Below are 27,772 nucleotides of genomic sequence, written 5' to 3'. Positions count from 1 at the left end.
AGCTGAGAGACAGCTCTTATCTCAAACACTCTTAAGTTGAGGTACCACTATACTTTTAAGAGGCTCAGTTCCCCCTTCAGATGTCATTTTCCACATTAGTCACACTATCATATACACTATATTGCCAAAAGTATTTGGCCACCCATCCAAATGATCAGAATCAGGTGTCCTAATCACTTGGCATGGAAACTGTTTCTAAAAACATTTGTGAAAGAATGGGCCGCTCTCAGGAGCACAGTGATTTCTAGCATGGAACTGTCATAGGATGCCACCTGTGCAACAAATCCAGTCGTGAAATTTCCTCACTCCTAAACATTGGCGTTGTTAGGCCTATTTTAGGGGGGCTCAAGCCCCCCTAAAATATTCTTAAGCCCCCCTAAATAATTTGGTGTTTTTTTGTTTTTTTTTACAAATACATGCCGACATATTCATTATAAATTGGCCCAAATATGAGTTTAAATAAATAATCATATAACCTGTTATTTTTCACTCAGTTTCCCCTCACTTCGTAGCGTAAGGTAGAGAGCCCCTTTAGTGCGTCGGTATCCAATCCATTCCACTTGTTCATATAGTCCGCATTTTCTCTGCGACCTTGCTTGCGGTCCTGCAGGTGTACGAAGCACATAATCTTCCTTTACAATGAGTGAAGCTGCACAAAACCTTGTGTGTGCAATTTTAAATAATTTAGTTTTTAAGTTTTGTGTTTCTTGTAGAATCTATATAAAGTAATATACATTAGCCTATTGTTAAAATAATGAAAAAAACATAATTAAATATATTTGTTTTATTGTATTGTTACATTAATAGCTGTTGTATTATTATATGATGGCTTGTTAAACATTTCATAGGATTTTCAGAGGGAGGAAAAACCAAGACATTAAATATAAAATGTAAAATGAATAAATACATAAAAAGAAAAAGAAAAAAAATGGTTAAAAGCCATCGTCCCGGGGAACATTTCATTTCGTCCCGTGCATTTAAAAAAAATAAAATAATAATAACAATGAATAATTTCTAAGCCTTTGTTTGCCGTTTGTGAAGTTTTCGCTCGCATCCTGTGCATCTCCTGGGGGCTAAGCCCCCCCTGTCCTTAAAAGCTAGTGACGCCCCTGCTCCTAAATATTCCAAAGTCGACTTTATTATAAGCGAATGGAAAAGTTTGGGAACAACAGCAACTCTGCCATGAAGTGGTAGGCCACGTAAACTGACAGAGTGGGGTCAGCGGATGCTGAAGCGCATAGTGCAAAGAGGTCGCCGCAGAGTCTGGTGTGGATGAACTTGACTGGCCTGCACAGAGTCCTGACCTGAACCCGATGGAACACCTTTGGGATGAATTAGAACGGAGACTGAGAGCCAGGCCTTCTCGACCAACATCAGTGTTTGACCTCACCAATGCCCTTTTGGAAGAATGGTCGACAATTCCTATAAACACACTCCACAACCCTGGAAGAGTTGAAGTTGAAATAGCTGCAAAAGGTGGAGCGACATCATATTGCACCCTAAGGGTTAGAAATGGGACGGCACTTCAAGTTCATATGTAAGTCAAGGCAGGTGGCCAAATACTTTTGGCAATATAGTGTATGACAGCCTGCAATGACAATGTTTTTCAATCAAATGTCAGTGTGTCCAACATTACATAACCACCCTTTCATTCACAATAAAATCCTGGTAAAACTCCATGCATGCAGACAAAAAAAAAAGCATAAGGTTATATAAAGAGACCCATACTCATGCTTTATCCTGTTTGGCCAGCTTTGCAGCAGATTATTCCTGCAAGCAAGGGCTCGGTGTGAATGTGCTGACTCTCTCCCTGCATGTTGGAAATAAATAAATAAATAAACTTGCTGCTGACTCATGCACAACAAAACGGTATCAGCAGCCTGGCTTGTGCATCTTCAGATGTGCTCCGAAGCGTGATCAGAGAGCCTCCGTGTGTCTCCTCTCTTCTTCTTTGCTTGGAGGAGCACACTGGAAGAGGAGGAGGAGGAGGAGGAGGAGGAGTAGGTGCGCGTCTTTAGCGGCTCTCTGCAGCCTCGTCTCCGCTCGATGATGATCGCTGCCGTGTTTCTGGTCCTCCTCAGGCCGCTCAGTATCCAGTGCGTGCTGCTGTTGCTCCTGCTCTTGCTGGGGACTGTTGCCACGATTTTGTTTGTGTGCAACTGGCATCGCAACCTCGCCAGCGGGAAGCATCCCATCAAATCCGTGTTGTCAGGACGCGCCAAGAGCCGCGGTGAGTAATCGCGGTGCGCATCATGCAGTACGACGACATATGTGTTCATCTCTAACCTGTCTTATCTTTTCCCTTTTTCCCTAGTGGGTCTTCGAACGCATCATTTTCGTTCGGAGGTAGGATGAACTTTTGTCATTATAAGTTTGTTACGTCATCAGCATCGTTTGTCACGAACGGCATCATCTGTTATTTTAACAATAATAGTTAACGTAAACCCTGTCCGTCTTAGTTTTCTGTACATGCGTCACACTTTTAAAGCACGAATAATTTTTACTTTATTGAAAGACTGCATTACTATTTATGGACCACCAAATGCGCATGCGCATGTGCAATCAATAAAGGAGGGTGATTTGGCAGTTTCACTACAAGGAGGTTGAACACTCGAAAACCGTGTTGTATCCCAAAAATGCACAAACTTGATTTTTTTTGGTGTCTTAAATGACACATTCTTTGTTTAAAAGCAGAATGTTTTGATGTTATGGTCCTTCAAAACCGCAGTTGGCTCAACGTTTCCGGTTTAGGGGCTTTGTTTTCAAAATAAAAGTTGACACTACTAAAAAAGTCAACATATTTAGTTTACTTTACAAAAAAAGTGTCTTTTGAATAACGAACCTTTGGTTTTAATACTAGGAAAGAAGCTCAACATTGTTTAAAATTGTGAAGCTAAGTCAAGAAGTTTTAATTTCCGATGTCCAAGTTTTCCTGAGGGAACTCTCCTGAAGGAATCAATAAAGTACTATCTATCTATCTATCTATCTATCTATCTATCTATCTATCTATCTATCTATCTATCTATCTATCTATCTATCTATCTATCTATCTATCTATCCATCCATCCATCCATCCTTATTCCATCCTTATTCCATCCTTATACCTCTTCTTCCCTCTCGGTGGGACTGGAGCCTATCCCAGCTGCATTTGGGGCCAACACAGACAGACAGACAACATTCACACTCACATTCACACACTAGGGCAAATTTAGTGTTGCCAATCAACCTATCCCCAGGTGCATGTCTTTGGAGGTGGGAGGAAGCCATATTTAATAACAAATAAAAATTAAATCACACATCAATTAAATATTACTTTTGACACTGTCCAGTAAAAAGCATGTATCTCCATTATTTATCCAAAGCACACAAACAATTAAAATAGACTGTCAATTTCAGTTTTACCAAAGTTGATGTGCAGTGGTGTTTATTCATTCACTTGATAACAACTGGACCATAACATCTACTATACACTGTAAAAAAAAAAAAAAAGGGCAACATTTATGGTAAAATACTGACAGCTGTGGTTGGCAGGAATTCACCATAAAAAATACAGTCACAGGATCTATAGGACATTACAGTATGTTGATGTTGAAGCCGTTAATTTTACAGTTGATAACTGTTTTTACGTACGGTAAATGACTAAAAACTGATATATTGTTAACCTGTTTACAAAAAAACTATAGAATTTATGCCAAAAAAATGAGGACCATATTTAGTTAAGCCAATCACCGCAGTACCTGGAGAAATCCTTTGGAGTCACGGGGAAAACATGCAAACTCCAGACAGAAAGATCCCTAGCTCGGGAACCGAACCCAGGACCTCCTCACTGTGAGGCACAAACATTAACCACAACACCGCTGTTCTGCCCTTACACCACTAGTATCTGCAAAATGCTTGTGTTTCTGAGACATGTGAGCAGTACATGATGATTTTAACTTGAAAGTATTTGTACAACCTTTCACTGGACAACTCACAACATGGCATGGTTCCACAGCATGTTCTTTCAAGTGAGCTATTAAAAATGAGCCTCAAATGCTTCATATCTCTTAAATAGCTGCTTGCAACCAGTTCCAACACACTTAAACACACAGCGTTTCATTTCGATGCAGTTTTATGATGAAACACAGAGACATTGATTGATTGATTGAGACTTTTATTAGGAGATTGCACAGTACAGTACATATTTCGTACAATTGACCACTAAATGGTAACATCCAAATAAGTTTTACAACTTGTTTGAGTCGGGGTCCACGTTAATCAATTCATAAAACATCAATGTTTGAAACGACTTGCCACAAAAATACAAAAAAACATGTTGTTAGCAAAAAGTTAACTATGCTGATGCTTTAACATGAATCCTGAAAACAATTTAGGTATGCTGTACATTTTTAAATGTACAATCTGCAAAATCTTTAATTTAGACATAATAATATGGTAATTCTTTGAGTATTCGCATGCTTGTGACATAACAGTATTTGCAAATTAAAAAATGTTTCATTATATTCACAGTAAAGTTTTCTACTTATTATAAGCTAGTCATTTAGGTTATCTGTTTCTTGGTTTGCAGGAATCCACTGCATTTACCACTGTGATAAACTATTTAACAGTTGCTTGCCGCAGTTTTTAAGGTATTTTTTTTACAGTGTGGAAATATTATACTAAATTATAAAATAAAGAACCTTAAAAAAAACAAGACAAGCACGTGTAAAAGCTGGATCTTGTTATTTTCGAGCACTCATTTAAATAAATATGAATCAATAATTTAACCCCAAAAAAGTGTTTTTTTTATATTTTAGTTTGGTTAATTTTTCTCCACTACAGTAATTGTACTGTATTTATATATAAAATAAATACCAGTGAATGGTATATGGTTACTTGCACTATTAAAAAAAAGCTACAAAAGCGCTATGACCATGAAAAATCTGCACCCTCTGTTGCGTTTACTTACCTTTTGCATAGATAACATGTTTGGAAATATGTCCAAACTAAATCTCTTCATTTTCTATTCATTTTAAACCAAACATCTGAATTATACCTAGGTAGAAAAGCAATGTTGTTTTTTTATTCATCAATTTAGAAAAAAAATGCTTTTGGAAATTGATGCTGAATTGTTATTAGATGACACAGCACGCTGTCTTGAAAGTACAACATTCAGTATCCAAGTCATGGAAAAAGGATGAGGTGCTTCCTGAATGTTTTTATACTCTCAAGGAACTGGAAGGAAATGTCGGTCATAATCAGTCATTTAGTTGCCATAAATTATTTTGACGTTGTTCACTTACTGTAGAAGTCAACAAAACACACCATGGCTAAAATAACTAGAGTTGTGCTAATCTGACATTAGCAACAAAAACAAAAAAACAACAAAAACTATCGGATGATATCGTCTCGTTTCTAAAATGTCCCAAATAAGGGCTCCAATACAAGCAATCCTGCAGCGTGTTTACTTTTGCAAAGCTGGACAGCCCGTTAACATGTCCTCTAATAAGCGCACAATGTTGGTCATATCTTGTATTTTAGTCAAGTTATTTACAAAATGTAAACAGGATAGGCTATAGACTATGAGGAGCTGGCAGCTACACAACAGCTCAGCACACAATAGCACACAAGCTAAACATACACAATAAGTGTTATTAATTGAACAACATTACAGTCTCAAACACAGCATTTGTCAATATAAACAAGTATCTAATAATTATAGTAGCATATTATGTACATTTACAAAGAGTCCAAGGCAGAATCATGTTGGAAAGTATCAACACAGAGTTTCTTAACCATAGGGCCCACTGTTGGGTCGCAAGCGCATCATAGGGGGCCGTCAAAAAAATATCTGTTTCTCATCTGTGGTTCGTATGGGCCGCAGGGGTACTCGGTTGTAATACACTTTTCCACCACTTGTGGCAATAATGACAATAACAAACAAACAGAAGAAGTCTGGAGCTGAAGTCATAGAGAAGTTTCTTAAGGGCAAAAATTATAACTAAAGTGGTGAAGCAGTATTTTCATTTACGCTTTAAATTTGTTGACATTTTACGTAGGAAACATATTATTATTTATTATCAATTTAGTTAGAATTGACTTATTTTAGCAATGCGTAATTGTATTTACATTTATTTTTCAACTATTTTCATTAGTCCCTTCTTTTGCAGGATATTTGATTAGTATTTATTTTGTAATCAGCCTGACTTAAGCCTTCGTAATAACCTTTGTGATGAACACATGCTTTCATATTATTTGACAAGGTTTATCCTGTTAAACCGTAAGTAGGTTAGATATAATCATTGAATACTAATAAAATCAAGACTAAGATTACAAATTCAGTGTTAATATTTGAGTGGGTTCCGGCCGCCTCTGCAGTGGAAAAGTTGGGCCTCGAGGTCAAAAAGGTTAAGAATCCCTGCAGTAAAAAACATGTCCGCATTATTCAACTTACTAGTGGTTAGAGTGTCCGCCCTGAGATCGGTAGGTTGTGAGTTCAAACCCCGGCCGAGTCATACCAAAGACTATGAAAAAATGGTACCCATTACCTCCCTGCTTGGCACTCAGCATCAAGGGTTGTAATTGGGGGTTAAATCACCAAAAATGATTCCCGGGCGCGGCACCGCTGCTGCCCATTGCTCCTCTCACCTCCCAGGGGGTGAACAAGGGGATGGGTCAAATGCAGAGGACAAATTTCACCACACCTAGTGTGTGTGTGAGACAATCATTGGTACTTTAACTTTAACATTACCCCATCATGAGCTTAACTTAATTAATTATTGTGACCGGTGTTGCCAAAAAGAATTACCACTCCACTTCGACTTAAACACACAATAGGTCCATTCCAAGCAGTGAATAATAAATAAATTAGAGTTTTCATACCTTCCATTTTTCTGTGTTTGAGTAATTTAACATGATGAAATCTTTTCTAATGTTCCACTGCTACAAAATAATAAAAGTGTGTGTAATTGGTGATTTGGTATCGGCTCTATATCAGTGTCAGCCCATATTCAAGGCTCTAATATATTGGTATTATATCGGAAATTAAAAAGTTGCATCGCGACACCCCTAAAAGTAACCCAGGTGTGATCGTGACTGTTTGCTTGTGTTTCAAAGGGCTTCAGACACAGTCCACGTCACGCCAAGAGGAGCACACAGCATGCTCGACTGACAGAGGACAAGTCCAACCTGGTTGAGGTCCCCAGGAGTGACCCCGAGTCCTCATCGACTCTAAGGAAGCGCAAAGTGAAGAAGCGGGTCCTGCCGGAGTTTTACCAGTCTGTGCAAGTCACTCCAACACGCAAACCTGTAAGTACTCCCTTTAGACTTACTGGATACCAGTTCTCCTCAAATAGTGGGATGGTCCTCCCTGGTTGTGGGCGGGGGATGGAGGTGTGGTGCGTGTGACCATGGTGAACATGCTTTATCAGTATGATGCAGGTTAATGCTTCAAACCCTGCTTCGAAAAGCTGTGCATTAAAAATATATATCCTGACTTCCTCATTTTGATGGAAAAAAAAAAATCAGCTCAAATTGTTTTATTCATTTTTTTTTAAGGTTAAAGTGTTCCTGAGGTAATGTTGTTGATCAATTTTATTATTATTGAGTTTATTAGATTTTTGTATATATCGTTCAAGTTAGATGAACTGTACAGTGCCAGGTGTCTCAAAAAGGCCCAAAACATTATAAGGGATCCATCTCACCCTGGACATAAACTTTTTGAACTGCTGCCCTCAGGCAGGAGATACAGGACAATAAAATGCCGGACAAACAGACTTAAGAACACTTTTTACCTGAGAGCAATAGTGTCGCTGAACACAAGACGACAACAACTGTGTGCTTGGTATTTTTATGTATTTTATGTATTTTTATCTATTTATCTATGTTCTTATGTTTTTATGTGTTATGAATTTGCACTAAATTAGTTTTGCTTGCAATTTCGTTGTACAATGTACAATGACAATAAATATATATTCTATTCGATTCAATTCGGTCAGAAAATGTTTATAGTTTAAATAATGTTTTTTTTTTTTCAATATTAGGCAAATTGATGCACTTTAAATCGTTTTTGTTGCAGACAAAGACAATGTTAAAGTTGTTCTTTGTGTAAGTTAATCTATATTTCTTTCATTTTTCCTTTGTGTTTTCTATAATGGTAATAAGGACACAATATAATGCAGAGGTGTACTTATAGCAATTTTAGAGACAAATTATAAGATTGTATCATGTATCATAGATATGTATCATGAATCAATTTAAGTGGACCCCGACTTAAACAAGTTGAAAAACTTATTCGGGTATTACCATTTAGTGGTCAATTGTACGGAATATGTACTTCACTGTGCAATCTACTAATAAAAGTTTCAATCAATCAATCAATCAATCATTTATAGTCAAGGGACATCAATATGGATATGAAACATGGATATACTTTAGACTAGTTACTGTACAGTTTGTACAAAACCCAAAACCAGTGAAGTTGGCACGTTGTGTAATTCGTAAATAAAAACAGAATACAATGATTTGGAAATCCTTTTCAACCTATATTCAATTGAATAGACTGCAAAGACAAGATATTTAATGTTCGAACTGAGAAACTTAATTTTATTTTGCAAATAATCATTAACTTAAAATTTAATGGCAGCAACACGTTGCAAAAAAGTTGGCACAGGGGCATTTTTACCACTGCGTTACATGGCTTTTCCTTTTAACAACACTCAGTAAACGTTTGAGAACTGAGGAGACCAATTTTTGAAGCTTTTCAGGTGGAATTATTTCCCATTATTGCTTAATGTACAGCTTAAGTTGTTGAACAGTCCGGTGTCTCCGTTGTCGTATTTTAGGCTTCATAATGCGACACACATTTTTAATGGGAGACAGGTCTGGACTACAGGCAGGCCAGTCTGGTACCCGCACTCTTTTACTATGAAGCCACGCTGTCGTAACACGTGGCTTGGCATTGTCTTACGGAAATAAGCAGGGGTGTCCATGATAATGTTGCTTGGATGGCAACATATGTTGCTCCAAAACCTGTGTGTAACTTTCAGCAATAATGGTGCCTTCATAGTTGTGTAAGTTACCCATGTCTTGGGCACTAATACACCCCCATACCATCACAGATGCTGGCTTTTGAACTTTGCGCCTAGAACAATCCGGATGGTACTTTTACTCTTTGTTCCGGAGGACACGACGTTCACAGTTTCCATAAACGTGCCAACTTCACCGGTTTTGGGGTTTGTATATCATTACAGTAGTACCTTAACTTACGAGCTTCATAGGTTCTGTGACAAAGCTCTTAACTCAAAACACTTGTATGTCAAATCAATGTCTCCTATTGAAATGAAAACAGTACAATTTTAACATGTAACAAGCCTTTGGAGACGATAAACAAACTTTTAGTTAATAAATTAGTTTCATACGATATAACACAATGTACTACTAGCAACAGTAGTTTTATGAAGTCATATAATAATAATGTACAGCATTTACTTTGAAGAGTGGGCTCCTACTGTATCTCCTTACCGCTGTTTCTCCATCAAACACACCATCAGCAGCTTTTGCATATTTTCATGGATAAATGTTCACCGTTTTTGGCTGGCGTTAGACTCATTCTGCTTCAATGTAGTGCAGACAAGCAGTGTTACGTTCAAAATGCTTCGCCAAGTTGGCGAACCGCTCGGTCATGTTTTTAACGTTTTTTTCTTTAGTTCAATGAATATCACCCTCTTCTTCTCATCACTGGCCTTCACATTCTCTTTCTTCTTTTCCATGGTTGGAAAACAAAGTTATGTTGATCTCCAGCGATAAAGTAATGCTAACGAATAAGACCAGATGTTTTAGACGGATCCTACAGGGTTCACTGTGACATTTGCCATGCCAAATAGTGACGGGGATGCCTGTTACTCAAATTTTGCTTTCAACTTAAAGCATAACAATCAAGTTGGGCTACCACTGACAGTGTACAAGCTGTACATGAATTGCTTTAATGTATATGATGTCCGAGTTTCATTTAATTAACATTGTCCCTGAAGAAGTCTGGCTGATATGCGAGAGGTGTGAGATGTTGTATATCACACAAAGTAAAAAAGTATCCCATAGACATTCCCTTCTTATTAGCAATGTCTCCAGCTTGTGCAACGGACATGACGCGGCTCTTATGTTACGGTGTGAGAAATGATCTCATTCATCCCCGAGGCGCTGAGGCAACGTCCTCTCCCCATTAGTCATGCTGCAGTAATGGTAGGAGCAGACATACAGTATACAATCGATATACTGAGTGGAGCCTTTTGGTAATCGGTAAAGTTGAATGGAATATACTGCATACTAATAATTACACTGCGCTCAAGTTCACCCCAAAGCTGTTTGATGGGGTTTAGTTCAGGGTTCTTCTAGGTTTTCCATAGGAAAGTCCTCCAAGCTTCACCTTATGGATCAGAGGGAATTCATGAATAGATTAAAACACAGGTGTCGAACTCAAGGCCCGCCACATCATTTCATGTGGCCTGAAAAAAATATTGCGTCAATAAAGTACTTTATCTTTTCCTACTGAAAATATTCGGTATTTCCAAAAAATTACATGTGCTGCATGCAATTGCTTATTTTTAAAACCCAAATATTATTTAATGATGCAACAAATATATTATCATACATTCATTTTATTTGTAAACAAATACTTGAATATCTGCTTGATTTGTGGTTTCAAATCAAGTTATCTATCAAATTGTACACTTTAAAAATTATAGTAATAGATTTTAAGGTAAAATCCTGGCAATTGAACGACCGTCTTTTTACCATTAAAAAAAACTGTGTTTCCGTTTTTCTACATACAGTAATACACCGGAAAAATAATAACCATAGAATTTCAAATAAAAAAAAACAAGGATACTTTTGTTGCATTTACAGTAATAACCCAGCAGGCACAAGATATTAAAACAATGTTGAGAACTTGTTGAATTATGTTCTGTTGTTGAGCAACTCAAACATAATGTTTGAACAACATGCTTTTTGATGACGTTTAATCAATGCTGGGTTCTGACGTTAATTTGACCATTGAATTTTGGTCATTTTCCAACCACAAATACAATGTTGAAACAACATGCTTTTTGACAATGGTGTCATTTTGATAATTGTTTTGTTCATACTATAAACTTAATATTTGAATGATGATAAATGAATGTGTTGTGGCACTTGTGGATGTCAGTTTAATTAATGTCAGGTTGTGACATTGATTTGACCATTGAAATTTGATATTTTCCCAATCAACAACTGTTCAGTTTTTTCCGTATTGGCCCTCTGAATAGGGGTCGTCACTCAGCATAAAAGGAATTACTCGCACTGCACTCTTTTGCTTGTTTTATTTGGTACTATTGCAGAAACAGCAGCAGCAGCAGCAGCAGCAGCAGCAGAAGCAGCAGGTAATAATAACCAGTGGGGTATGCTGGTGACGAAGCACGCTGTTTTTTACAAACGAAACAATGACGCCATTTTTAAAGCTACCGACATGGTCACCTGTCAGTGGTAGCCCCGCCCATCTTAAAAGTCCCAGGTAAGTCCGCCATAAATACATATACACATGACAAATACACATATTAAATCCAACACCTCCCACTTAAGTTCCTGATGTCCCATCCAAGGAACTTACACCACAATCTAGAGACCCCACTTCGTGACACACATTCAAAAATCCAGTTACAATTTTATTTTATTTTTTTAATGGAGTGTGGATGCTCATCTTCGTATATGTACTGTGTGCACTGTGTGGGCATGGTGGCAGCGATCCGCCTACACCAACCAGCCAAATAGTTTTAAGGGGGGTTTGGGGCATTGATTTGGCCAAAGGGTGGGGCAGTGACTGGAACTTTGAAGTCACCCCGGGAGACAGCGTCATGAAGTCGCAGCTGGAGTCGAATCCTCTGCTGGGATCAGCACGATCAGCCGCCTTACATCCCTTTGCAGGATGATGGTTGACGGGAGTTGTTGATTTGTCCTGCCTTTTCTCTCAGTGTTCGTCGTTGGAAGGCCAGCACAAACTTTGACATCGACGTCCCTGACGACTCCATGCCTGTCTGGTCTTGTGGCTGTAACTATGCCCAAGCGGAATTGTCCTCTCATAGCATTAGGGTCTGTGATCCAGACGATGTCTCCCTCTTTGACGTTTCTCTCCTTTGTATGCCACTTCTCACGGACAAAGAGATTTGGACCGGCTAGTTCATTCCACTTGGCCCAGAATCTGTCAACTAAATTGTGGATGTTCCTTAGCCTGCGCCAAGGGTGGGTGACTAGATCAAGTCCGTCTGTGTCTCCTCCCACTGAGGATCGTCCGAGGATGAGAGAGTCGGGAGTTATGTAGTCGACTGACTCCTCTTCCTCCTGGGCGCGAGCGTCGATTGGGCGCTCATTTGTCAGGTTGGCTGCCTGAAAAATTAGAGTCTGGAACTCACCCCAGGTGAGAGAGTCTGTCGCTCCTTTCAAACTTGTTAGGGCTCTTTTTATCAGTTTTACGGCAGCTTCTGCTGCTCCATTCCGGTGAGGCGCATCGGCAGGGTGGAAGCACCATGCCCAGTCTGTCCCATTCTTGGCTGCAATGTCCTCAACAGATGATGTTTGTAGACAGCGCAAGTGGTTTTGGAGCTCATTCAGAGCGGGTTTAGCCCCGATGAAGTTCGTCCCTTTGTCGGACCATAGCTTGCGTGGGTGACCTCTAAGGGCAACAAAGCGGGAGTAGGCCAGCAGAAAACTTTCTGAGGACTGGTCATCGCATACATCGGCATGGACTGCCCTTGAAGCCATGCAGCAGAAAACAATTCCCCAGACTTTCTTCCTTGCTCTCCCCTTGACTGCGTCCTTGACTTCATAGGGGCCGAATAGATCCAGGGTTGTGTACTCGAATGGCCCTGCCCTTTGCGTGCGCTCCAGCGGGAGGTCACTCATCACTTGCTGGCATACTCTAGCTCTTTGCTTTCGGCAGTGGATGCAGTCATTTATAACTCTCCTGACTGCTCGACGGCCCTGTATGATCCAGGCTTTTCTCCGAGTACCTAGGAGAGTTGCTGCAATCCCCTCGTGGTTCTTCTCATGAGCCTCTTGGGCTAGTAATGTGGCCAATATTGACTGCATAGGGATCAGAGGAATAGCAGTCTTGCCTTCATTCCAGGACTGAATTCGTCCTCCGCAGAGTAGGAGCCCCGTGACCTCATCTTTTCGGACCACGAGTCGGTCCAGAGTTTCATCCCGGAACTCAACTCCGTCCTGGGCTTCAAGGGCAAGGTAATGGAAGGCCTCTGCCCTCTCAACAGCTGTAAGACCAGGCTTTGCATTTTCATTGGCAGTGGCCTGGTAGCTGCCACCTAACCAGGCCTCCACTGCCCGCCGAGTCCAGGCAACAGTCCCGCACAGCCTGGCGAGGGAGCTAAACCTCCCAGGCTCAACGAGGCGCACAAGGGCCACGGCCCGCACCCGTGGGATAGACAGAGGTGGAGTGGTTCTGGGGCCGCCAGGCTTAGGAGGCTTCATTCTGCTGTCGCTCTCATTTTTCTGTCGTCTTGTGACCACGGCAGAGACTACGCGTCTTTGAAGCTTCTTGATGCTCTCATTGGCGACCGTGGCAGCGATTTCATTTGCAGTCTTCACCGGCCACTTGCTTTCAGGCCACTTGAGGAACTCAGGCCCGTTCTGCTACTCCGAGTCCTCGTTCAACTCATCAGGAGTCGCTCCCCTAGTAAGGATATCGGAAATGTTTGGGTCTCCTTCAACCCACTTTCATGCGTCCACTCTTAAGTCAAGCCCAGTACTCATCTTCCCCCTCTTCTTTGAGAAGTTGATAGCTGCGAGGATGCGGAGCTTGTCTGACTCGGGCTTGTACCCAACCCCGAGGGCTTTGCTGTCCTCCTCTTGCATCTGATTTGGGAGGGTGAGGATGTTCGGCGTGCTCGGACAGCCAAGCTGGGGACTGCTCTGGGTTCCCCCCCTCCCACTTTGGCCAGAGAAGACCCAGGGTTTTAGAGAGAACCCTACTGCCTCCAAGATTTTCTCCACTCCAACAGTTGTCTCCCCCTTTGTGAACTCGGTGTTCAGATTGCTTGAGTCCACAAGGACCTCCCCAAATACTTTTGAGGCAGTTCTCATGGACCTCGCGACATGAGTGTCAGACTGGTGGAAGGATAAATCTACCATCTCAAGGAGGTCAGGGTGGGTCCCAGCGACCGTCTTTCCAAGTGGGCCATCCCAAAGGATCAGGTCCCCTTTTCTCCTGACTGGCTGTGGGACCAGGCGACCTTCCCTGTGGCTGATGAGGAGATCGATTTTGGTGGGCCGGACCAAGTCTTCAGCAGCAACACCAGGGAAGAACCCTTGAAGTTGATGTGGTGTGGCTTTCTGGGTAACCACTGCGATGTTCTCCAGGCCGTAGCAAATGATCTTATGCACTCCCACCGTTCCCTCGGGAGTTCTTACCCTCAGCCGAAGGGTGTATCTTCTGGTCATGATTGTCCTCCGCATCCCACCAACTCCATGCACAATCAATTTGATGTTCTCTCCACATAGTCCGAGACGCTTGGCTCCAGTATTTGTGATGTAATTGGTATCTGAAGCAAGGTCAATCAATGTTCCGATGAGATGGCCAGAGTTGGTAGTGACCTTGAGGAGCATCATTAGTACTGGATATTCTTTAGGTACACTTCCAGTGCTGGTGCAGATTGCTGTGGTGGTGTTGTTTGAGAAGACTTTCCTGCACTCTGTCCTCTGCTCTGGAGTTAGCGTTGCAAGAAACTCTTCCTGCTGGTTGGTTAGGCCAAGAGGCCTTTTCACTACTTTCGCTGGGACTTTACTGCCACCGTCCCTTTGAGTGGCGAACCTGGGGCAGAGCAGGTAGTGGTGAGCCTCGTCTTGCCGGCAGTCCGCTTTACTGCAGAGGAACCCTGAGTTGCAACGGCCATCCTTGGGGTGAATGTTCAAACACCTGTTGCACACACCATGGGTCCTTAGGTGAGACTTTCTTTTTGCCAGGTCCAAGTCCCTGAAGGTTTTGCAAGCAAAAAGCCTTCCAGTGTGTGTTTCATCGCCACAGACGGAGCATTGCAATTGTGTCTTTGCTGGAGGCCCGCGTTGACCTGCAGTGACCCTGGAGAAAGCCTTCTTCGCCCTCTTTTCTGAAGTTTCTATCGGGCGTTTCTCAAAGGGAGTATTTTCTGCAAGGCTCGTTTCCAACTGGTCCAGCTCTTCAAGAATTACCTCCTGTCTCTTTAGGAATTGAAGAAGACACTCAAAGTGGTTCTGATGGGCGAAACCATTAGTGGGCACGTTCTTGTGATCCACCCATTTCTCCTTTAGGAAGTTCGGTAACTTACTCTCCAGAGACTGTGCCACCAGACGATTTTTCATAACATCCTCTTAACCCAGGATGAGAAGGTTGCTTAGGGCCCTTTCCACCGTCTGGATCAGCTCAATTGCTCTCCTCGGGTTATTTCCTTTTACAGGGGGCAGGCCTTGCACCTCACTCGCAATCATTTGGACAATCCTTGCCTTATTCCCATATCTGTTGTCCAAGCGTTGGAACATTTCCTCAGCGGACGCGCAGCTGGACAGGACTAGGTCCTTCTTCACTTTCTCACCGAGGCTAGCTAGGAGATGGAACCTTGTTACACCTGCCGTCCTCAGTGGGTTCCCCAATTGCTCCAGTTCTCCCCATTCAGCCTTCCAACGATAATAATCTATTATGTCACCAGAAAACATGGGGAGACGTGCTCTCTCGAGGGGGAACTGATTTCTGTAGCCGTAACCTCCAGGATACATGTCAGGGATGCCCCGGGGAGCACTCTGGGTCATCAGCGGTGTGCTAGAGGCATTTGATGTGGTTCCAGTGCTGCCACCAACTGGTCCACTAAGTGCCTGGATTCTGGCACCTGAAGCTGAGATGGTTGTTGGGAGAGGATTAGATGGAACAAATTGGGTGTTGCTGCCTGAAGGAAGTTCCTCTTTGAGACTGGGACCGCTAAATGGGGGCTCTGTGAGACTGACTGGGTTGAGCACGTCCTGCGCCCTATCAGACTTTTTTTCTTGTCGGACTTTATCATCCATATCTTCATCGGATGACTCAGTGCATCTTGGGTCTCGCCAGCTATCCTCCCAGTCTCTTACTCGGCGCCACAGAGCTCGGACCTTCTCCTTGAGCATCTTTGTGTTGGCATATGAGATAAGAGCATCCCAGTTCCTGCATCTTCGCTCGAGCTCATCGATCCTCTCTCTCAGGCCACGTCTGGTGAGCTCAAAATCAGACCTCTTTAACTTCTTTATGTTGCAGCCCTCAACCTGGTCCATCTTAGTTTCTGCACTGGAAACACATTCTCCGATGTCATCTGCTGCGAACTTAGTCCAGATTCTTTCTTGAATGAGCTCAACGGTCTCTGTGTATTTACGGAGGCACTCAGCTGTCTTCTCCACTATGCAGGCTGCTTCTTCTTTTGCCTTGTCCTCTTCATCCTCGGTTCCGTTCACCGCATTGAGGGCTTCAGCATAGTCATCTCCTGCATCACTGACCCTCTCATAGTCCACCTCAAGGATCCTCAGCTCGTCCATCAGGGCTCTCTCCCCTAACAGTTTGACTTTGGAGGCAAGCTTATTGGCCCTCTTGGTGAAGGAGGATTGCGCAGCAGAGCGCTTCTCTCTGAGGGCTTCAAGTTCCTGTGTGTCCATTTTCCTTATTCTTTATCTGACCGGGGTTTGGTTTCACCAGCAGGGTCCTTTCCCTCCAAATGGTGGTTCTCCTTTGGTCAATTGTTAGGTGGACACAGTGTTGTTTCGCTTGGAGAGTTATTTATTCCTCTTCAAGGCTTAAAACTCATCGGGGGATTTGTAGGTAAATTCCAATCTCATCCAACCCGGTGGTTATTACTGTTCAGTTTTTTCCGTATTGGCCCTCTGAATAGGGGTCGTCACTCAGCATAAAAGGAATTACTCGCACTGCACTCTTTTGCTTGTTTTATTTGGTACTATTGCAGAAACAGTAGCAGCAGCAGCAGCAGCAGCAGAAGCAGCAGGTAATAACCAGTGGGGTATGCTGGTGACGAAGCACGCTGTTTTTTACAAACGAAACAATGACGCCATTTTTAAAGCTACCGACATGGTCACCTGTCAGTGGTAGCCCCGCCCATCTTAAAAGTCCCAGGTAAGTCCGCCATAAATACATATACACATGACAAATACACATATTAAATCCAACAACAACTTTGATCCAACGTTAGACACCAGCGTTGTCTCAATTTACAAATACAACTATTTTGTAATGTTTTAAAGACAGTTTTAAAGGACATGTACATATCATCAAAGTTGCACCAACATCTTGTGCCTGCTGGGAAGCTGTAAAAAACACCGGAAATTTGACTGTAAAACTGTGGTGAGTGAGATGTCATTTGTTACCCATAAAATATACATTGTTTTTTTACAGAATATCGAAAATGCAATTGGAAAAATCTAATCACTGTTTTTTACGATAAAAGTCTAGCAACTGAGCGGACAGTTTTGGAGTACTGTTTTTCCATTTACAGTAATACTTTGAGGAAACGACAAACATAGAAGTTTACCAAAAAAACACTGTTTTTACATTTACAGTAATATGCTGTAAAACAACTAACATAAATGTAACAGTTTTTTTACATTGTACGTACAAAAAACATTATAATCAAATGCTAAGGCAACTGTTTGATAATATAACTCCCAGTTAGACGCAGCCCTTCAAGAACAGCCATAACTGCAAGTGGCCCTCAATTAAAAGGAGTTTGACAGTAGCTCAGTCCTTTTTTCCAAACAGTGGCATAAATCATAGCATGTTTGTTGTGCTGGTGAGTAAACAGTATTTTTACTATCATCGTTAATGCAAATAGGATAAACATGAATGTCATAAATGTCATAAATGTGGTGAGTGGTCCGAAATTGTAGCGTAATAGCATAAACGTGCAATCACTTCATGTATTTATAGGACATTTTATTTATTCCAAATTGTGACGGCACATAAATCTCCTGAAAGTGCTTTCAAATGTCATCATAAAGACTAGTTGGTAAGCGAATGGTGGATGTAGCCTCTAATTAAAAAAATATGGGCTATTATTGCAGAACTAAGGCAAGGCAAGGCAAGTCTATTTATAGAGCACAATTTATACACAAGGCAATTGAAAGTCCTTCACAGAAAATTACAAGAACGCCAAAATAAAAGTAAAATAGTCATAATTCAAATTAAAATCGAAGAGTGTAGATAAAATACTTTCAGTCGTCATATGCGCAATTAAATACAAGCGTTTTCAGTCTGGATTTGAGGCCTGTCTCACATCTTCTGGAGTACTTTTCCAGATTTTAGGAGTATAAAACTGAAACGGAGTGTCACCACGTTTGGTCCGGATTCTGTGCACCAGCAGGCGACCACTCCCTGAGGTTCTCAAAGCCTGAGATGGTTCATATGGGTTACTAAGAATGGTGTACATCTTGTAAAACAGAGGCTAAGTCTTGAATTAAAAAAACATGGGCTAGGTTCTAATCTGTTAGATACTCTTATCCCCTTATGCCCAGATTGCTTCTTACATAAAACAGAGTATCATTAAGGCTGACTCAGGATTTACACTTTTCCCCACGGCATCATAATCTAATCTTTTCCCCAAATGTGTCTGTTTGTCTTCAGTGGACAGAATTAGGGAAAGAGATGACTTTGATGTGCCTGCGTCTCACTTTAAATCATGATGAAACGTGGTGGAAAGATGAAGAGGTTTCTATTATTAACCGTTTCTGACTGACCTCAGAACAGTTTTGTGCATTTCATGGTAGAAGTCTTTGATTCTTTTGAAATGTGCCTTTTCTGCTCCATATTCCATTCCAAGTTTAAAATTACAAAGTCTCTTCTTTTAATATATGCTCCATTTACAGCTTCACACTGTTTTTTAGCGTTATAATTCCCTTTTTTCTGTGTTCTGTTTAATAATATAACACTGTTTAACAAGTCCCCACCTTTTCAAGATTCAAGATTGTTTATTGTCATATGCACAGTTAAACAGACAGTTTGCCGTACAATGAACATCTTACTTTGCTAGTCCACCCTTTAACAAGTCACACAGTACTTAGCTAAAAAAAAATAAATAAATAAAATAAATAAAAATGTATATACAAGGCACAGTAAGTAACATTACATTATTGCACATTCTGATTGACAGTCAACAGTATAAATATGGAGGTGACCTTGGGTCACAGCAGCAGTTAAAGTGTCTTTAGTGATCAACCTTTCCTCTTGTACCAGATAATGTCAACACTTGTAACCTACGTTTGCTTAGTTGCTTAATGTTAGGTGTGTCCATGGTACTGCATCTTTCTCAAATTCTTCTATCCACCACAAAAAAGTATATTGCATTACCTGGAAGCCATAATTGTGTTTTTGTACACCATCACAATGTATTCCTCGGACATCTTCTGGATTCATATGTCCTTAATAATTTGTACATTTTTGGGGTAATTTTGTAAATACCGTAGGCTAAAACAGTGTTTTTCAACCTTTTTTGAGCCAAGGCACATTTTTTTGCGTTGAACAAATGCGGAGGCACACCACCAGCAGAAATCATTAAAAAACGAAACTCAGTTGACAGTAAAAAGTTGTTGTCGCAATTGTTGGATATGACTTTAAACCATAACCAACCATGCATCAATAAAGCTCTTGTTTCAAAGTAGGTGTACTGTCACCACCTGTCACATTACACCCTGACTCATTTGGACTTTTTTGCAGTTTTCCTGTGTGTAGTGTTTTAGTTATTGTCTTGCGCTCCTATTTTGGTGGCTTTTTCTCTTTTGTTGGTATTTTCTTTTAGCAGTTTCATGTCTTCTTTTGAGCGATATTTCCCGCATCTACTTTGTTTTAGCAATCAAGAATATTTCAGTTGTTTGTATCCTTCTTTGTGGGGACATTGTCGATTGTCATGTCATGTTCGGATGTACTTTGTGGACGCCGTCTTTGCTCCACAGTAAGTCTTTGCGGTCGTCCAGCATTCTGTTTTTGTTAATTTTGTAGCCAGTTCAGTTTTAGTTTCGTTCTGCATAGCCTTCCCTAAGCTTAAATGCGTTTTTTTAGGGGCACTCACCTTTTGTTTATTTTTGGTTAAAGCATTAGACACCTTTTTACCTGCACACTGCTCTCAACATCTACAATACAATTAGCTACCGGCTGCCACCTACTGATATGGAAGAGTATTACACGGTTACGCTGCCGAGCTTTAAACAGCGCAGACACTCAACAGCAACACATCATTTGCTTACTATAATTAAAAATATTTTTAACCCAAATAGGTGAAATTAGATAATTTCCCACGGCACACCAGACTGTATCTCACGGCACACTAGTGTGCCTCGGCACAGTGGTTGAAAAACACTGGGCTAAAATAGATGGATAGACGTTTACTGTCATATTGTCAACATTTGACATGTACTGTACGAGATTAAGAAAACGTGTCAAATAGTCAAAGTGCAGTGCAGCAATCATACATTCGGCAATCTATTCTAGAATAGCTCAAATCCAGACAAAAAAAAACTAAAAGTCCCATGCATTCATCTGTACTAATTTATTTAACACTTGTATGTAAACACAGTGTCATGATTCTGCACAGGATAGTTATTAGTTTCTTGTATTTTGTATTATTCCTGTCCAGAGCTCTTAGTTTTGTTTCCACTTTCTGTTTTCCTCCATTTGCCACCACTTATTTACTGAAAGCCTTGACTTTTTCACCTGCCCTTGCTTGCCAATCAGGCCGTTTGACCATTGTGCTTTGTACCTCCATGTTGCTAGTCCTTTTGTGCATTTCCCTGTTGCACTATTTTTACCTGCACTTTGCCTGCCGTCTATGCATGCTGGGGTCAATGCCAATCCACCCGTCACACAAAACTTAATGCAAAATATTTTTGAGTTATTGAGTACACTTACAGCTGTTAGATGGAAGCTGTTTTTTCCTCCGAAAGCTCTAAAAGCAGTCAAATGCTGATATGTTGAGATATATGTTTAAAGGGGTCATATCATGTAAATCCAGCTTTTCTTACCTGTTGGCACCTGTTTGTGTGTATTTGGGATCCCCATAACTCGTAAAAATTTGAATCCAAACCATCGAGGAATTGATATTGATAAAACACGTTTGAGGTATTTTGCCTTAGTTATATGTCAGTAGATATCTCTGTATATAATAGAGGTTTAACCAAAGAGCTTTGCGTGAGTCAACACGTTTTTTATTCAGTTGTAGTACAAAGTTCTAGTCAATGAGTTCCTTATTTTCTCTAACTTCTTTTTGTGAGGCATACTGACTCGTATATGCACATGCATGCTAAAATCCTTTGCTGTTGCCTTTGCACAAAACATAAAACCAGTGAAGTTGACACGTCGTTTAATTCGTAAATAAAAACATAATACAATGATTTGCAAATCCTTTTCAACTTATGTTCAATTGAATAGGCTGCAAAGACATGATATTTAATGTTCGAACTGAGAAACTTGTTGGTTTTTTTTGCAAATAATCATTAACTTAGAATTAAATGGCAGCAACACATTGCAAAAAAGTTGGCGCAGGGATATTTTTACCACTGTGTTACATGGCCTTTCCTTTTGACAAGACTCAGTAAACGTTTGGGAACTGAGGAGACCAATTTTTGAAGCTTTTCAGGTGGAATTATTTCCCATTCTTGCTTGCTGCACAGTTTAAGTTGTTCAACAGTCTCCGCTGTGGTATTTTCGGCTTCATAGTGCGCCACACATTATCCATGAGAGACAGGTCTGGACTACAGGCAGGCCAGTCTAGTACCCGCACTCTTTTACTATGACGCCACGCTGTTGTAACACGTGGCTTGGCATTGTCTTGCTTTGAAATAAGCAGGGGCGTCCATGATAACGTTGCTTGGATGGCAACATATGTTGCTCCAAAACCTGTATGTACCTTTCAGCATTAATGGTGCCTTCACAGATGTGCAAGTTACCCATGCCTTGGGCACTAATACACCCCCATACCATCACAGATACTGTCTTTTGAACTTTGAGTCAAGAACAATCCGGTTGGTTATTTTCCTGGAGGACACGACGTCCACAGTTTCCAAAAACAATTTGAAATGTGGACTCGTCAGACCACAGAACACTTTTTCACTTTGCATCAGTCCATCTTAGATGAGCTCGGGCCCAGCGAAGCCGGCAGCATTTCTGGGTGTTGTTGATAAATGGCTTTGGGCATTGCATAGTAGAGTTTTAACTTGCACTTACAGATGCAGCGACAAACTGTAGTTACTGACAGTGGTTTTCTGAAGTGTTCCTGAGCCCATGTGGTGATATCCTTTACACACTGATGTCGCTTTTAGATGCAGTACCGTCTGAGGGATCGAAGGTCCGAAATATCATCGTTTACGTGCAGTGATTTCTCCAGATTCTCTGAACCTTTTAATGATATTACGGACCGTAGATGGTGAAATCCCTAAATTCCTTGCAATAGCTCGTTGAGAAATGTTGTTCTTAAACTGTTGGACAATTTGCTCACGCATTTGTTCACAAAGTGGTGACCCTTGCCCCATCCTTGTTTGTGAATGACTGAGCATTTCATGTAAGCTGCTTATCATGACACCCACTTGTTCCCAATTAGCCTGTTCACCTGTGGGATGTTCCAAATAAGTGTTTGATGAGCATTCCTCAACTTTCTCAGTCTTTCTTGCCACTTGTGCCAGCTTTTTTAAAACATGTTGCAGGCATCAACTTCCAAATGAGCTAATATTTACAAAAAATAACAAAGTTTCCCAGTTCGAACGTTAAGTATCTTGTCTTTGCAGTCTATTCAATTGAAAATAGGTTGGAAAAAGATTTGCAAATCCTACTTAGTTTTTATTTACGAATTACACAACCTGCCAACTTCACTGGTTTTGGGGTTTGTAGAACAAAATCACAATATGATTCCTTTAAAGGAAAAACAATTATAAAAGACAAAGCATATTATGAGTTTCAAACTGTTGAAAATGTTCCTCTTGTTGGTTTTTTTTAGTTGTATTTTTAAAATATGCCAATATGACACTCGATGGAAATAATATTTTTTTCCAATAAATAATTGTGTCCGTAAAATAAATATGGCTGTAATTCCTATAATATTATGTAACCAAAGTAGCTAAACTATTTAAACACCATTTTGGAAACAACCCTCAATATATGTTCCAGCCACAATTAGTGTTGTCTCGATACCAATATTTTGGTACCGGTACCAAAATGTATTTCGTTACTTTTCGGTACTTTTTTGAATAAATACTGTTTCTTATTGCAAGTTTGTCCTTAAATAAAATAGTGAACATACTGGACAACTTGTCTTTTGTTACTAACTAAACAAAGGCTCTTAATTTAGTCTGCTGACGTATGCAGTGACATATTGTGTCATTTATCATTCTATTATTTTGCCAAAATTATTAAAGACAAGTGGTCGAAAATTGATTATTAATCTACTTGTTCATTTACTGTTAATATCTGCTTACTTTCTCTTTTAAGATGTTCTAACTACACTTGTGTTAAAATGTAATAATCACTTATCCTTCTGTTGTTTGATATTTTACATTAGTTTTGGATGATACCACAAATTTGGGTATCAATCCGATACCAAGTAGTTACAGGATCATACATTGGTCATATTCAAAGTCCTCATGTGTCCAGGGACATATTTCCTGAGTTTATAAACATAATATACATTAAAAAAACCGAAAATAGATTTTGTGATGCTAAAAAATATCGAGGTAATCATAGTAGTGTCGACTAGAAACGCTCATGTACTTGGTAACATTACAGTGGATGTCAGGTGTAGATCCACCCATGGCATTTGTTTACATTCAGGAATGGCGTCATTAGCGGTGACGCCGGTGAGCTACGGCGTGTAGTGAAGCATGTTTAGCTATTCCTCGTCCTGCAGGGATGATACTTGTAAGAAACTTACTGTATTTGTCGCAATGGGGGCGAGGATTGGTGATTTAGAAGTCGCAACATCACTGCCGACTGCGGATGGACTTAGCCGCTGGCTAGCTAGTCATAAAGCACCTCCTCCTTAGGGTGTTTCAGTGTTATAACTTCACCTTTATTGTTAGTTTTTAAGCCAAAATGCGTCCGTTCTCCCTTTTCTGTCTACACACTGTGTCTGCTTGTAAGTACTCTGTGATTGTGCGCTGCCGAACATGCTCCTCTGCTCTTAAAACCAGGAACGACACGACATGACGACGACGAGGGGGGGTTGACTGGTACTTTTTAGAGGCGGTATAGTACCGAATATGGTTCATTAGTATCGCGGTACCGTACAACCCTAGCCACAATACTGTTTTTAATAAGACTCATGTATTGGATCCTATTAAAATGTGCAGAGGTACCTAATAACATGTCCCGGATATGCTTTGCAACGCCAAATTCCCCCACCTTATGTTGTATGGCAGTGGTTCTCAAATGGGGGTACGTGTAACCCTGGGGGTACTTGAAGGTATGCCAAGGGGTACGTGAGATTTTTTTTTTAAATATTCTAAAAATAGCAACAATTCAAAAATCCTTTATAAATACATTTATTGAATAATACTTCAACAAAATATGAATGTAAGTTCATAAACTCAGTGAAGCACAAGCTCAGGTTTCTCACTAAAATGTCTGTCTGTCAGGACTTGGACTATGGCGTGGTTTGTTCTCCCGTGGTGCAAATGAACATTTGGACCAGACATGGCGTGAAGGTGAAGACATATTTAATTTTACGATAACAAAAAGAACAAACTAAAGGCACGCACAAGGCGGAAGTACAAACTTGACAAATGAAACCAATACTTGCACGTGGGCAAAAAACTAAGGACATGAACAAAAGTCGCAATTGGCATGAATCGAAAAAACTTACTTGGACAGGGCATGAAGTACGCAGAGGTAAACAGAGTGTGACAGGGGTATGATGTCGCCAGACAGACAGCCTGGCAACTGGAAGCTTAAATAATAGTGACATGATTAAAGACAGGTGCGTGAGTCGTGAGGGCAGGTGAAAACTAATGGGTTGCTATGGTGACAAACAAGAGTGCACAATGAGTCCAAACGTGGAACAGGTGAAACTAATGGGTAACTATGGAAACAAGACAAGGGAGTGAAAAGCCAGAAACTAAAGAGTCCAATAACTAAACAAAACAAAACATGACATGACTAAAACAAAACATGATTACACAGACATGACACTGTCAAAAAAAACTGTGAAAAGAAATGCAACAATGCAATATTCAGTGTTGACAGCTAGAGTTTTTGTGGACATGTTCCATAAATATTGATGCTAAAGATTTGTGAAGAAATGTTTAGAATTAAGTTCATGAATCCAGATGGATCTCTATTGCAATCCCCAAAGAGGGCCCTTTTTAAGTTGATGATTACTTCTATGTGTAGAAATCTTTATTTATAATTGAATCACTTGTTTATTTTTCAACAAGTTTTTAGTTATTTTATATCTTTTTTTTTCTTCAAATAATTCAAGAAAGACCACTACAAATGAGCAATATTTTAGCACTGTTATACAATTTAATAAATCAGAAACTGATGACATAGTGCTGTATTTTACTTCTTTATCTCTTTTTTTTCAACCAAAAATGCTTTGCTCTGATTAGGGGGTACTTGAATTAAAAAAATGTTCACAGGGGGTACATCACTGACAAAAAGGTTGAGAACCACTGTTGTATGGAATCAGCAGGAGCTCTTGTCCTCCCATCTTGTGTTGTGTTTGTAGCCAGCCAGCACCTTTGTGGGTCGCTGTTGGCTGCTGCTTTTTCTTTGGCTGTCTGTGCGCGTATATGACGCTGCTGGAGGGGGGGTAAACACACGCACAAGCCCTGCCCTGCCTGCCCGCTCCGACATCACACAGCTCGCCATCATCTTCACCACCACTGCCATCCCCTCTGCTCCTCTGCTGGAGGTCTGACATCACCCTCGCATCTTCCGCTATCGTGACCCGCCCTGGAGCATCCCCACAAGGGTGTGGCACTGCGTGCAGGACGCACTGGATGAGGGATTGAAGCTAATAACGCGCAAATAGGATTGCTTTTTGTGGTTTTTTGTTGTTGTTTTTTACCTATGATGTACAGCTTGGTAAGTGTTAATGTTGACCTGGCGGGGGAGCTAGACTGTTCGCTTCATATTACTGTCATCTTTTGTTGTGGCAATCATAGCGAGACTCCATAGACAATTCCGCTCTTTTTGCTTTTGCCCCCTTATTTCATTGCAACTATAAGTGATACAAGGTTTATTTTACCACTGTTGTTTTCTTTTGTCTCAGAGCTCAGGTTCGGGGAACCCTTCCCTCCACTGCTCCATGTCTTCCTCCGCGGATTTGTCCGAAGATGAAGATTACAGCTTCAAATCGGGGTCGGCATCCCCGGCACCGGGCGACACTCTGCCGTGGAATCTGCCCAGACATGAGAGGTCCAAGCGGAAGATACAGGGAGGGTCCGTGCTGGATCCAGCGGAGAGAGCTGTGCTCAGAATTGCAGGTGAGAACCGCGTGGGTGGTCTCGGGTGCAAGGAGAGCATACTCCATCCATCCATCCATCCATCCATCCATGCATCCATCCATCCATCCATCCATCCAATTTCTCCCACTTGTCCCTCTTTTATTGTGTCATGGTGAGCCTTTGTGGCTGACACACCCAGAACTATATCACTGCAAAAAAAAATTTTTAATTTAAATTTAAAGCAAATTACTGGCTAATAATTGCAATACATTCACACTAACATTTACAGTTATTTCCTTTGAAATATCTTTACAGTAATTTACTGTAACTGCAGAACTGTTGTTTTTTGTTTTTTTACAGTCCATTACAATAAAGTTACAACTAAATGCTGTAATTTCACATGTTATATGTTTTGTTTATTACAATGAAATTACAACAATAAGCTGTAACTTCACACATATTTTTTCTTTGTGGACGCTGTCTTTGCTGCACAGTAAGTCTTTGCTGTTGTCCAGCATTCTGTTTTTGTTTACTTTGTAGCCAGTTCAGTTTTAGTTTTGTTCTGCATAGCCATCCCTAAGCTTCAATGCCTTTTCTTAGGGACACTCACCTTTTGTTTATTTTTGGTTTAAGCATTAGACACCTTTTTACCTGCACACTGCCTCCCGCTGTTTCCGACATCTACAAAGCAATTAGCTACCTGCTGCCACCTACTGATATGGAAGACTATAACGTGGTAAGTCTGCCGATCTCCAGACAGTACAGACGCTCAACAACGGCATATTATTTGCGGATTATAATTACTGGTTTGCCAAAAACATTTTTAACCCAAATAGGTGAAATTAGATCATCTCCCACAGCACACCAGACTGTATTTCACGGCCGCTGCACAGTGCTTGAAAAACACTGCCCTAGTGAGTATTCAATCACAGCGTAAGGCCAGCTAGAAAGCCTTACTGACAACAACTCGTGATCTGATTGGCTATCGCAATTGTCTATCAACTCTATGTGTCCGTTCACTTACAGTGCAAAGACGCCCCCATTGTTGATTCTGAAGGCTCCGGGGCAGATTTGGTACAGCATGGCAACATAAGCTAGCTGAATTCTGATTGGATACAAACTCTAACCTAAAAACAACAGCATTGGAAGGAGCATGATATGACATGAAGAGAATATGAATACTTTTGAGATATTTAGGGAAAGTAAATTAAAAAGTACTTTTATCTTTAAAGGGGAACATTATCACAATTTCAGAAGGGTTAAAACCATTAAAAATCAGTTCCGAGTGGCTTAATTTATTTTTCGAAGTTTTTTTCAAAATTTTACC

The 27,772-nt window shown here is 40.6% G+C and overlaps 1 protein-coding gene across 1 annotated transcript in view; it reads left to right on the top strand.

Annotated features, from left to right (window-relative positions):
• The first annotated feature begins 2,005 nt into the window (after positions 1-2,005).
• dst (dystonin) overlaps positions 2,006-27,772 on the top strand; it is a 245,852-nt gene continuing 220,085 nt past the window's right edge. Inside the window, exons 1-4 of the mRNA XM_061958270.2 lie at positions 2,006-2,230; positions 2,315-2,346; positions 7,096-7,287; positions 26,271-26,484. Of these exons, the coding sequence (XP_061814254.1) occupies positions 2,047-2,230; positions 2,315-2,346; positions 7,096-7,287; positions 26,271-26,484 (622 nt within the window). The 5' untranslated portion in view covers positions 2,006-2,046. The remainder of the gene's footprint in view (positions 2,231-2,314; positions 2,347-7,095; positions 7,288-26,270; positions 26,485-27,772) is intronic.

The sequence above is a fragment of the Nerophis lumbriciformis genome, linkage group LG02 (genome assembly GCF_033978685.3).
Source record: "Nerophis lumbriciformis linkage group LG02, RoL_Nlum_v2.1, whole genome shotgun sequence".
Classification (NCBI taxonomy): domain Eukaryota; kingdom Metazoa; phylum Chordata; class Actinopteri; order Syngnathiformes; family Syngnathidae; genus Nerophis; species Nerophis lumbriciformis.
This window is presented reverse-complemented; position numbering and strand designations above follow the sequence as displayed.